Source organism: Anomalospiza imberbis, chromosome 7, assembly GCF_031753505.1.
Source record: "Anomalospiza imberbis isolate Cuckoo-Finch-1a 21T00152 chromosome 7, ASM3175350v1, whole genome shotgun sequence".
NCBI classification, from domain to species: Eukaryota; Metazoa; Chordata; class Aves; order Passeriformes; family Viduidae; genus Anomalospiza; species Anomalospiza imberbis.
Window position 1 is genome coordinate 27008998 of NC_089687.1, and position 13844 is coordinate 27022841.

At 42.4% G+C, this 13844-nt stretch overlaps 1 protein-coding gene across 3 annotated transcripts in view; it reads right to left on the reverse strand.

Annotated features, from left to right (window-relative positions):
• CDK15 (cyclin dependent kinase 15) overlaps positions 1–13844 on the reverse strand; it is a 40665-nt gene that overhangs the window by 17973 nt on the left and 8848 nt on the right. For 2 of the 3 annotated variants that reach the window (XM_068196188.1, XM_068196191.1), the window contains 4 exons: positions 13072–13195; positions 12382–12502; positions 7325–7418; positions 2200–2263 (listed from right to left, as the gene is read on the reverse strand). In XM_068196188.1, the coding sequence (XP_068052289.1) occupies positions 2200–2263; positions 7325–7418; positions 12382–12502; positions 13072–13195 (403 nt within the window). The remainder of the gene's footprint in view (positions 1–2199; positions 2264–7324; positions 7419–12381; positions 12503–13071; positions 13196–13844) is intronic. The other variant, XM_068196189.1, reaches the window with a different exon arrangement.

Consider the following 13844-nt stretch of genomic DNA (forward strand, 5'->3'; position numbering starts at 1 on the left):
TGTATTTGGGCTGAGCATGTCCTGGGGGGGGAACAGCATTTGTGCTTCAGGGAAGAGAGGGGAAGTGCCAGAAGCATATAAATGGTATTTAGCTTTAAACAAAGAGACTAATTTGTCTTTTTACCAGCAGTCTCATCAAAAAGTGAATTGATTTAGTTAATGAGTAGGGTAAATAGTCCAACTTTAGACTAGCATTCTTCTGTCCAGACTGGTTTGTGTAATCCAGGTGTGAGCCAAGTGCTTGGTTCTTGTATGTGGCTGGAACAGCTCGAAGCCCCTTAGGCTCTCAAGAGGGGAAAGAGATATTGCCTCTCCAGCTAACACAGCTATTGCCAAAACTCTGACGTAGCATCTTCCATGTGTTTGCCAGCTCCATGGGATGCTCCAACAGAAGTGTCCTCTGAGTCGTGCATTTCTGCCTGGTCCAGCCACAAAAGGCACCAGCACCCCAGTATCACAGCACAGCACAGGTCAATTCTGCCCCTCTGGAGTCCAATAGAGAAACTTTCTATCAAGTCTGAAAGCAAGTCAGACATGAAAACTGCTTATGATGACTCAACTTCACTGGGGCTATTGCCCTGCTGTCCAGATGCCTGTCCTCTCCTTCCCAGCCCTACCACTGGCACTCTCCAGAGCAGCAGAGGACAGCACTGCTACTCAGACAAAACAGAGCTGAGGGAATCACTACTCAGAACAGTTCGAGGCACTCACATTCTTTGTTGTCTGTGCAAGTTTCTTTGCTAACATAGCCTTAATGCTTGCATTTCTAGTCGTGCCTCTATGTAGCACCAGGATATCTAACCATCATCACTCAAGTTTGTATGTTTGTATGTTTGAGGCTTTGTATTAGCAGATGACTGGCATAAAAAAATTCTTCGTGATTAGTTCCTCCCACACATGAGCATTTCTGTATCTCCCAGACTACTCTTCTCAACTTTTAGACTATCCAGCCAGGCCTTCTACAACTTAGAGAAGAAAATGCTTCCTCCAGCTGTCTGCTCTGTGCTTGCTTGCTATCTAAATTAAACTTGCTGTGGACAGCGACACATTCCCATTTCACGCTGGTTTGATTAATGTGTCTCAGCTAATTGTGTGAAAGATTCCAGTCCTTTCGACTGTGAGACCAGGTTATTGTTCAGCCAATCTCTGCTACCATGTGAAAATGGGGGCTGTTTAGTGTTCATGCACCAGAATCAAAGGAGGGGCATCTTGGACTGGGTCACAGAGCAACACCCACTTCTTTGAAAAGATGTTACTATGCTCTACTAAACCTGTAAACCTCTTGCTCAAAGCACGTCTTCTCCCTCCTCGTCTCCCCCTTGTTATTTTTTTCCCTGTCCAGATAGACAGGCTCCCCCCACCACTCTCCTATGGTATAAGTGAGAGAGAATGGCTAGATTGTGGATAGCAGGATTTCACATTCGAGGGTTTTTAATATTTCACTTTAATATTTCTCTTACAGAATGATCCTGCTGAGAGTCTGAGAATCAGTGCTCATCATTTCCCCCTCACTGACACTTGAATATATTTTCCCAGGAGAAAACATTAAACAAAAAGAGAAAGAGAGAAAGGGAGAGAGAGAGAGGGAGAGGGAGAGTGACTGAGCTAGCTTTTCAAAGCATACTTCTCAACCTGCCCACATCAAAATAAGAGACAACTGGCCCTTTGAAGTTCAGGACACAGACTTCTCTACCAGCTCATGTGGAAATAAAAGAATCCAGCTTTGTAAATCACACAGATTTCTCACCTTGCCGACATCAAAATCAGGGACAGTGACCTTTAAAGCTGAGGTTTAGAGGTCCCCAAACCAATCTCCATAAAAATAAGGAAAGTTCACATAAACTGCATCTCCAAGTGCCTATCAGCTTTTCCAGTCTAAACCAGAGGACATTTGTCCTTTGCTCCACTCCACTGAGGAGTGGAGACTAAATACACTGTTAGACTTTGAGCAATGAAATCTTCTGTTAGACTTACATACACCAGCACTCAGTGAGGCAACTTTGCCACACACATACCTCTGTTTGTAAACTAAGGCAATTCCAGTGTTGTTGTAGGTCCTACAACAGCACTGTCATTAATTAGCTGAGGGATTTAGTAACACTGAAGCACATGATTTTTCATAATAAGAATTACTGATCCAACAATGGAGTAGCTAGTGGCTCAGAGAAAAAGCTGACCTTCTCATGAGTTAAATCCTACCTGGGTTATAGCTGGGGAGCTTGGAAAGTCCTGGCCAGGTGTCTTCAGTTGGGACCCCCAACACCTGTAAAAGAAGAGAGTGAGAATAACAATGACCTCTTTCTGCCCATTCTTCTCCTTGGTGTGGAGTTGGAGGAATCACTTTCAGTGGAGAGTGACTGACCTTCCCTGTAAACCAATGCAGAATTACACTGCCCTGGCTGGTGCTGGATCTACCACTGTGCATAAAGGACACTGACATTTTAGCACCTGATTATGAAGTAGAAAGGTTCCTGCTGAGATGGAATGCTGTTGCTGCTGGGAACATCAGTGAAGGCATATGCAGCTTCAGTGCCAGCTGCCACTGCTGCCTGTGTTTGCCAGCCCAGGGGTCACGCAGTTGAGCCCTTTTCAGTGCTGAAGGCGTCCTCGCACACCAGAGCTGCACTGGGTGGGGCTCTGTGCCCACCTGCACTGGCAGTAGCTGGTATGTACAGCAGCAGCACAGGCTGTGAGCTCTGAGAAACCCTTGCCTTCTGAGGTAAAAAAGTAAAGCTGGCAGACAGGTCTGGTAGCTGGAGCTAGAAAGCAGTGCAGAGCCTCACTCTGAAGGATTCAGAGCTTCAGCAGTGTCTTTGGCCTTTATTGGAGATGGTGGGCTTCAGTAGTAGCTGCTCACTGAGCAAAGTCTGGGCCAGTAAAGCCTCCTCCAACTTCATTTTAATTTCTGAAATGTGTGAGATCGAGCATATCTATTTTTCTGCAGTTGTGGATGTTTAGTGTTGTTATTATTATTACTTAAATCATGCAAAGTGCCCTGTGCCTATTGATATGGATGATGTGTGCTAAAGCAGTAAAGCCACATATTTAAGAAGAATTCACAGCATGTGAAATGGCAGTATAAATCAGTACTGCTAGCTCCAACCATTCAAAGCTTTCATCCAGACAACCCTCAGAATTATCAGGTTTCTTTAAAAAGCAGTGAAATTTTAACATGAAAAGTTTCAGGGTTTTTATTCACTTTCTCTTCTCCAACACTAGTTTTGTCTCACATTAGTTACCCATTGCATATGACAGACAATTCCTGTTCCTTAAAATGTGAGCTGAGATATATGACATGGGGAACTTGGCCTCCCAAAAATTTGTATTAAGATTGCAAGAAAACAGGCATCAGTGAAAAAATACAATAAAGAAGGAAGAAATATAAAGCCAGCTTGTGGTAGTTGTAAAGCATCAGGTAGTTGATTGTTTTTCTCACTCACAGCTGTGACAATTGCAGCTGTCTGGAGAAGACAGCCACAAGCAGGGTGTGCATCTCACTGCTGGCACACATTAGCAGCGAAGAGAAGCAGGTTGCTTCTCTGAAGAGAAGCAGGTTGCTGTGGCCCATGGTTCCAAACTGTTTATGGACTCAGCCTGCCACAGCAAAGACTAATGGGGAGGATCCTTGTCTCTGCTCACCTGTAAAAAGCTCCCCAAAGAGAAGGTGTCTCACAGTGTTCAGCCAGCTGAGGACGTTGGAAGTTGTCTGGCACCACGGGTAATTTGACAGCCCTGGGTGAGGATGCTTTCTTGACTGGTGTGTGTATCATGTGATTAGAACAAGTCTGCCCAAAGCAAACTCTCTATGCACAGTGTTGGAATTTGAACTTGAATCCAGAATTTACTCTCTTTTTGCTATCCTGGTAGCAAGAAGAGCTTCCTGGTTAGCTTTCTAGGAAGCCCTGCTCAGTGGGTCCTCGTTCTTCAAGGTTTCCTGTGAGCTGTCAAACACCAGTTCTACAGGCATCAGAGGAAACTGGGTAAGTTCGGTGCATAGTAAAATCATACTTGCCAGGGTCAGCTCAGCATTCTGCTTCTTTTGATGAAGAATTTAAACAAATAATTATTTGTGTGTGCTTATAGTTTTATACATAAGGATTATAGCAAATATTACATTTTACTACATTGAGGAGTGAAAGCATTCAGAGCACCAATCACTGAATGCCATATGAATTTATATTTGCATTTTCTGAGCCTTTTCATTACAAAAGATGATTTTTCAACCTATAAACTTGATTCTCTTTTTATTTTCCAATGTAATGGGGCAAGTGATCTCTTCCTCTTCCATTCTCTTCCCCCACCCGAGATCTTTAGTAGATTCCTTGCCAAATCAGACAATGTGTTACAGTTATTTATTTGAAATTAATTATACTCTGACACTTATTTTACCTGTTGTGTATCCACCCTAAATCTAGATGTTAACTCTTTGGTCCATGTCATCAGAAAAAAACAAAGCAATTTCTCTACACTTTGTAGTGAAAGGTCTTGGTGCAGGTCAGTTCAGCCCACTGGGGAAGACACAGTTTCAGCCAGAAACATTTTTATAGTGCTTGTATTTCAGCAAGTGCTTTAAGATGGTGTAAATCGTTGCTCTTTCTCTCTGCCCTCTAACTGCCTGCTTCTCCTGTGCTGACTTAGCTGAAGGAATCAACATAGCTGATTTTGTTTAATTTTGTTGGGAAGTCTTATTGTATGTTTTGTATTGAGGAGCCTTGTAGTCATTCATTTGGCACAATGTTTGGCTCAGCAGCAGAAGCACCCTGGTGGCATTCTGCAGCCTAATCCAGCCCACATGAAGTCCTTCTCAGCACAATGTTAATCAATAAGATGGAGCTTTTGCATGCAAATCCTGGGCCCGGCCTCTTAAAATTGGAATCATGGATCTTGAGTTGGTCAGGTTTGCTTGCTCTCCATGCCATGAGCAAACTGGAGATGCTGGAGTTCTCATTCACTCATGCCACACATCCATTACCAACACTGCCAGCCTTCCCTTCATGTTTGGCCCTGCTCCTGTGCCATGCCTTCATGAGTACCAGTGCTCACTAGGGCTACTGGTTGTGCAGCCAGGGGATGAGAAGGGCAAAGAAGCTGCTCTCATTTAGACTAAACCAGGGAGAAAACGAAGTTGCAGGGTCCCCAGTTCATGTAGCCCCACATGTGAGAGGTGACACAGCAATGAGCAGCCAGGTATAGAGACGGGAGATGGAGACTGCTTTAAGTGGCACTTGCCTCTAGAACAATTTTTGGTAAAATGACAGCCAGTCAGTCCTGATGATTCAACAGGACAAACACATTTCACAGAAGGGAGATTTTCCAACCATGTATCTATATGGCGTGTGAACCAACAGTCCCACATGGAGATGAGCATAGCGGGTGATACAGACTCATGCACAAAATGCAGATGGTCTCTCTACCCGTGCAGGGTGCCTCTACTAGTAGTACATGAAAGGAACTGACTATTAGAAAACAGTAGGAATCCCCATTCTGAACCTCACACTCAGCAAAATATCTCATGCTAGACATCGAAAGCCTCTAAGGAGCTTTGAAATCTTGGTCTAACACAGAGCCTCATTCCAGGCTGTATAATATCATAAAACCTCCTGTGAAAAGCACTAATTATTTCATAGCTCTTTAAACTTCCTCATGATTTTTAAATAAGGGGTTTTTTGCCTTCTGTGGCACAAATCCTGTTAATCATGGTATTAGTTATAATACCAGAGAAATTACGATAGTGCTATAACCCTCTAATGCAAAACCACAGGAAATGTATCCTGAGATTTCAGAGACATAAGTGTAAGGATAGCCTTCATTCACACTCTGAGAAACTGGACCCTGCCCTGGCTTTGAACCTTGTTAATTGGCCAAGTATGGATTTCCCCCCCCAATAATTTTTTTTTCCTCCAACTCTCTATGGAAGAGAAATTCAGCATTTATTTAAATGGACTGAACTCAAGTCTAAGAACTAGATGCACTTACCTGACTTTTTATCACATTCCTACTTACAAGCAGAGAGGAAAACCCTACCAAACAAGAGTGTTTCTGCATGAAGTGGTTAAGCTGGAAAAATCTGACTTACAGTCAGATGTCTAATGCAGCAGTCTAATGGCTATGAAGTAATTTCTCGTAATTTTAATGAATTTTATTTATTCTGTACTTTCTCCTTTGAAAACCCATGTTTCAGAAACACTCTATGCATAAGAGTAAATCCTTGGGAGGAAATGTGAAAGGGCAGACACAGAATCACAGAATCTGCTGAGTTGGAAGAGACCCAAAAGGATCATTGAGTCCAGCTCCTGGCCCTGCACAGGATACCTCAAGAATTCTATCGTATGCCTGACAGTGCTGTCCATAAGCTTCTTGAGCTCTGGCTGTCTTGGCTGTAACCACTTCCCTGGGGAGCCTCTCCAGTACCCAGCCACCCTCTTGGGTGAAGAACCTTTTTGTAATATCCAACCTAAACCTCCCCTGACCCAACTTCAGGCCATTCCCTCAGGTCCTGTCACTGGTCACGACAGAGCAGAGATCAGTGCCTGCACCTCCTCTTCCCCTCACAGGGAAGTTGTGACTGCAGTGAGGTCTCCCCTCAGACTTCTCTTCTCCAGGCTGAACAGACCAAGTGATACCTACAGCAAGACCTAAGATGAATGCATAGGTTGACCTTGCTGTTGAGTCAGTACCAGGGTCAGGAACGCACAGAACCTGTCAGTGCTGCTGACTGCCTCAGTTCTGCCAAACCACTCGAGGAATGTGGCTCTGGGTTACTGTTTCACCATCAGAAAAAACAACTTAGGAAGCTCCCAAATATGTTGCTCTCACTCCCTTTATAAAGTAATTTCACACTTTCTATTATGCCAAATCAGTCTCTAGAGCTGCACTGGATGATACAAAATGTGCCAAGTTAAAGTGAAGAAGGATCTCTGACAAATCTCAGGGTCCTGCCATTTTCAAGGTAGTTCCAGAGCAGTATTAGAGCCCTTTGTGAGAATGTGGCGTGCTGTATCCTACAGTTAGTAAAGGATTTAAAAAGAAGCTACAGAATTTGCCGTACCTGCACACCTTTTATGCCTTCTTCAATTTGATATCATTTTAATTGGCTTTAAATTTTTGATGAGATGACAAACATCAAAAGGAAGTAATTTGATTTACTCCTGTGTCTGTAAGAAAGTTGCCAAATATAAAATGGGTTACAAAGTCTGCTATGAACTTGGCAGATTAGACCAAATTATTTCTGCTATTCACAGGACCTATGCTTAGGACTTCAAAATTAAGTAGGCTGGAGCAATGGATTCTTTTTCTCTTCCATTTCAGAGAGTATTTTACTCACCGCCCAGATCTTCTCCAGCTGTTCATGAGTACCAGAAGTTGCTGCAAATATTGGCTGACCCTGGATCATTTCCACAAATATACAGCCTGCACTCCTGCAAGAAACCCAAAGTATTAACTCATTCACATAAATTTTATATATAATATGATTGTTAGGATGGGCAGGGAGAGAGGCAGAGATAATTGTTGGAATGGAAATTTAGAAATTATGATTTGTAAATGCAGAAATCTTGATACAAGAGCACAAGTGAAACAGGATGGGAGCAGACCAAAGATAAGTTACATTCACATACCTCCAGGATTTCAGAAAAAAACCCAAAGGGGTCAAGGTTCTATACAAGTCTGTTCCCATCTCCTTTTTCTCATCAGCACCATCCACTGAAAATAAATAATTCACTTTTCTCCAGCAAGACAAGACAGGTGATATCCTTAGAAAAGAAGCCCACTAAGCACTATCTTTTTTTTCCAATACCAAAAAATTGTCTCTCTGTCCATTAATTCTGTTACAAAATATGTGAAAAAAGGATCGTGGCAGAAGCCTGTGGATGGACTTTCCATGAGAAAAGGATACAAACTTGGAGTACTTACAGTAGGAAAGATAAACAGGGAGGTACTACACACTTCATGGGCTTGAAGGATATATTAGATGCAGAAAGAACCCGGAGGCACTAACTACCATAGCCATTTTCCTTCAGAAGCAATTAGCTCTTCATTGGAAAGCTGAAGGCAAGTTTTCATAGCATAAAAAACCTGGTCATAACAGCAGTTAAAATATTCTCATTTTTATGTCATCCCCTGCTCTGCACTTGCACCAAAACAAAGCAGACAGCTTAAAAAAAACCCCAACATGTGCCAAATTGCTTCATTTTACTAAGGTGGATTAGTCCTCATGGCATTAATGATGAAATAGTTGTGATCAAGGTAGACTTGCCTATTTGCAACTATTCCCAACTCTTACTATATGGTGTAAAACTCCATTCATTTACTTTTTAATAATTTCCTTCAATTTTTTCTAGGTTTTCTGTCTTCTCACTAAGTCCCATTGCAACTCTTCAGGTTTCAGTTTCATTCTTCTTTGGATTTATCATATTTGAATCCTTTAGGCTCAACTGTTGAAAACCCAGCTTTATCTTAAAAACTATGAAAGTATTATTTTCACTTGCTTAGCAGTAACTGGTAATCTCTTCTGGTCATCTGTGTTCCTGTGTTACCCTTTGCACCTTGTTTTTTGCAATACTGTAGTTGCTTTCCCACCTGGTTGTGGTCAGTTGAAACCCTGGCATGGAGCTCATCTGTGGTATTTATTTTGGTCATCCTTGCACACCAGGTGGTGCCAGCCTGTTTGCAGATCCATATCTAACACTGTTTTCATAAACATTTCTGCTGCACTTTCCCTTAGCTTCCTGTGCCCTAACCTTGGCAAGTCTTGTGAGATGAGCTTCTTTGCTTGTCTAATATCCTCTTACAGAGTCCAGGCATCACGAAACTTAAATCCACAGCTTTTGCAACATAGAGTTTTTCTGGTGTTTCATAGCACAACCTCATGATTAGACATTACTCTGGAGCCCACAGACAGATTCTACTGAGCCCAGTGTCATACCAAGACTGTTTTCACAGCTGATGTACATGCCCCAAATGGCTCACTCTATTTTGCAACCACAGGGGCGGCTGTAATCGGCTGATTGCATTGCACAAGTTCAACTGTGTATGGTCAAAGCAATTTAGGTACTCTTGATTTGTAGGGGGAAGAGAAACAACTCTCTGTGTTTTTGGAACAAGTGATGCTGATGTTCCACCACAGTTTGCATTCTGATATCCTAGCTAGAAAGGGCCATTAGACTGGCAAGAGCAGGAACTTTGAAAACTAATGGTAGTCATATTAGCCTTGCAGTAGAGGCCTCAGCTTTCCTTCTGAGAGTTACAGTGACAGCTCTGACAGCATTATGAGGATCCTTCTGATAATGAGGATGATTCAAAAGCATTTACTTTTAAATGTTGCTAAATACTTAGACCTGGGATTGTTTTATTTTCCCCCTTTTCCTTCTTTCCCCTCGAATATTAATTTCTCAAGTCTTCTTACCCCTTCCAGTTTATAAGATTCTAGTAGGGTCTCAGTCCTATAAAACTGCCTTGGGAATAGATAGGGCAGAGAGAGGGGTCTTTTGGGAAGAGGCTTAAACATGGTATTTTAGCAAGTGCCAGATATGCACATAAATCGAAACAGTGACAGTTAAAGTAGTAGGAGAAGTTACAGGGATATTCAGGGAGCATAAGCAGAGCTGATTCAGACAGTACAGTTGTATCCATCTGCAATCCCTGGGGAAAGTCTGAACACTGCACTTTGCCCTCAGTCTGCAGTGCTGCATCACACAATGGAAATATTCTCATCAGGATTAAGATTCAAGATATCTCTGCAGCATCCCACAGTTCCCTCTCCATGTCTGGGAGTTTTTGTTGGTGCTAGGAGATGGCAATTTTATATTTAAGCAGAAATAGATCCTTCCTCTTGCTCATGACCAAGCCTGGTCTGTACAGTGGAGCCCTCAGCCAATATCTCCCAGTTTGGCATAGTGGGGCACTGTGAACCAGGCTCAGGAGAAGGCTGTCGTGAGCCTGGCAGGCTGATGTCAAATGACTGCATGTGAACTCCTATTCTATGTTAATCTACCACAGAAGATCACTGTGATCTTTTTTAACTCTTTTTTTTTTTTAATGGAAGATTATACAAGGAAAGTCTGACTGAGAAGAAGACATCTTAAGGCACTCATGATGTTTGCAGCCATTAATGTGGCTGTATATAAAGCACTTGGTGTTTTTCAAAAAAAGAAAAAAAAGGCCTTCTGATATGCAGTGTAATCTCCCTGAAATCCCTTAATTGAATCTTCTAAAGTCCTGAAGAGATAGCGAGGGAGAAAGCAAGAGAAAAGAGCTACAGAGAGATTAAAGCAGCTTTTCTAGTTAGTCCAAGAGCGACCAAGTCTCCTTCTCTATCTCTTTCTTCATCTATTCAAGGCCTCATTCACTTTCCATGTGCCTCCCACTGACAGTATTGCTGCTCAAGCACACTATGCATGAATTGCAATAATGTTTTATTTTGCTGTAATTGGTTTCTTTAAACCAAGGCTTTGACACCCACTGTCTCATGCCATTACCAAGGGCATTCTGACCTGCCTTCATGTAAATTGCGGCATCCAAAAGACATAGGGTTTTTTTTTTCCTTTCTTCCCAATAGACAAGTAACATCTGTGTGAATTTACATTATTTCCTAATAGACAAAAATTGAACTTAAACGCAGTGTGCATCAAGATAATAAATGACTCTTGTTAGAGGAAGTTACTGAATAGAGCTCACTGAAGTACTCTCTATTCTCTCAGCGTGACATCTTTCTTTAGGGCAAACACTTTGAATGTTGTTATTATAAGGAGGCGTTATAACAAAGGTGCCTATAGTGTGTATGTAGTTCAGTGGGACGGAGAGCACTGTGCTGCTAGAACTGGGTCTTTGTACACCACTCCTACATTGCTGTTCATTACACCAGAGCAGAGTTATGCAGTGAGGATGTTGGTTTTGCATAGGCAGAAATGACACGCTTTCTGTGCATAGCTGGCTTTGGACAGGGGTTAGCTTTCAGGGAAAAAAACCAACAGCCTTATGCCTGATACAAACCCTCTAATCTGCTAGGCAGGCATGCTCTTCGAACTCAGCAGACATTTCTGAGAGACTGTCTGGAGGGAAAAATGACAGGCAGTGGGGGTAGTAGACAGGACTATTTAGACTGGCTTAGCAGCTGGAAGCCATTAGAATTTAGCAAGGTTTTCCTCCTTAGAGAAGTCTTTAAATAATTAAATTAGCAGCAGTCCTAGGGAAGTGAACAATCTAAAAACTTCCGTTTCCCTGACCTACCCTCCAGACTTGGGTCACTGGAGTGTCTGATAAGCTGCAGACCACTGGAGGGAGGTACATCCTGTGTAGACCCGGAGCTTTGCTGTCTGTAAACTTAGCCAGCCATCTCTCACATTCTTCAGCCTGCTGTACTCCTACTCTTGCCCAGCCTTTGACTCTGCAGTAGTTAAGAATAAGTCCTGGTGGGACAGGTACAAGCAGAAGATTAACTGGCCTGAAGAAAGGGTGAAGCAGCAATACCATCTACAGGTGTAAATTTGCCAGAATAAGGAAGGTCTGCAACTTTATGAGCTGCACACTGCCTATGAGCATGGGCAGACTGTGTTGCTGGGAGTGGGCTCAGGCTGGTGCAGAAGTGAGCCAGAAGGTTGATGAATCTTACAGTTAGCCCAGCTATACATCCAAGCCAGCCCCAAAGGCTGCTGGGACCCTGCAAAGCCTTTATCCTCTGCTGTATTCTGCCCACTCTCAGACACTCCTCTCCTGTCTATGAATGTGCAGCTTGTTTCCTTTTGATTCTCAAACACTTCACGATTTTTGGGTAGAGCTCATGCGGAAACAATGCTTTAACAGACACAGCCCTTCTCCTGAGTGAAATAAAGACAGCATCTGAGACATGGTCTTTGAGAAGAAGGACAAAATATCAGAAAAATAATTAAAATCTCAGACACCTTTCTATCTTCAGAGTCATTGAGAAACCCTTTAATACCACATTCTGTTACCAAGGCCTAACATTAACACCTAATTGATGGTGCAGTTGTGGATCCATTGTTTTTCCAAAAAGCCATTTCTTCAGAGAGTTACTACTGACTCAACTGACTACACAGATACACTTGCATTGAGCAAAAGTGTTCTGTTGCAAGACACAAAAATGCTCCATACATGTTACCAGACAATATGCATATCTCTCATAAATATTATCAGGTGATGTTTGTATCAATCCATAGCTAAGATGTAGTTTCATCATTTCCAACAACTTCTATGAACCCTCTATGAAACTTCTACGAAATTCCACACTGGTCACACATTTACTGCTCACAGGTGTTAATTCCTCTACTTACAACAGTATCTACTGTAACTTTGGCTGATTTAATTTAATTCAGATGAAAATAATTTTTCCCAGGGAACCCCAGATGCTTTGATATTGGTCAGTACCAGATATCTATATCAGAAGAATACGCTGTAGCTCCAAGCAACACATCAGGAGGACGGTACCAGAGTGTCACAACTTCAGAGGAGTATGTCTGTCTGGGGATGGACTGGGCACGAGCAAGGCCTGCAAAAAAAACCCCACCAAACCAACAAAAAAATGCTGTGTTAGGACAGTCCTTCTATAGGTAGAGTGCATAGATCATAATAATTGGAAACAGGACATTATTTTGTCTTTAAGCACAAGTAATCTCAATGCAGCTTACAAGCAATTGACAAAGAAAGTGTTTCTGGAATATACCTCTGGGGCAGATCAAATCAAGTAATAGGCTGTGTTTTGCAGGGCTTTATCATTTGAGATTAAAGCAGCTATCCCAAACCAATGCCAAGAAAGCTTTTTGGGTCACACATTGCTGTGGACTCGACACATTTTATTATTTTCTCAACAGAGAGGGGTTGATTCTTTGTTCTCTTGAACAAGTTTTACAAGGCAGTAATTGCTCTGACTTAAATGAGGTTAATCCCTGCACCTATCAGTATAAATACAAGAAAAGCTGGACTGACCACAGAAATAGTTTCCTGAAGTTCAAGAAAAGGTTATGCTTCTCTGCCTTAATTGGCTGTGGATACAGATCTATATGCATGCTACAGCTTTGGTCTGAGCAGATATACAGCTGTATCCAAACTGTGACTCACCAAAGTCGGCTAATTTGAGCTCACCGAGGCAACTGATGAGCAAGTTCTGGGGTTTCAGATCTCGGTGAAGAATGTGTTGTTGGTGGATGTAAGCCAGGCCGCGCAAAAGTTGGAACATGAAGAGCTGAAAAAAGCCAACAAAAAACTGAAATGATTTTGTGTGACTTTGCATTGATACTTAACTCTGAACTTTAGGAGAACCCTGGAACAAAGCAGAGACAAAGCAAGGAAGAAACCAGTAAAAATCCCAAAAATGAGTAGAGCTGGCTGAGGAGGAGAAAACTGTGGTGGGTTATGACTGCCCTACAGCTTTCTGAGGTTTTCAGGGTGGAATATTTGGCCAGGAGGGCAGTTTAACTGCGGTTCATAAATGCACATTTTGGAAATTTAACTTTTCTTTAGAAATGGACTGTTGATTGCAGGAGCAGGGTCAGCTTGCCAAAATACAGACTCCAGCTTTCAGAACAGCAGCTGTGTTGGTTGCAGTGCTCAAGACAAAAACACAAAGACACACAGCCAAACAAAATGAAAGCCTAAGGAGCTGAAGGTTTGCCCCCTTGAACCAGATGGCACCAACTGACTGGGTTCCATGGCCACTGCACATGCCACCAGTGGAGCAGGGAACTGACTGACCTGGCAATGGGAACTGTTGGTTTCAAGCTGGGAGAAAACATGAAGACCTGATTTTAAAAATTCAGCAAATCAGATACGATGAACAACACAAGCAAGGAAGAAGAAAACCAAGCAAGAAAGGAAGCCAATAAATAAATGTC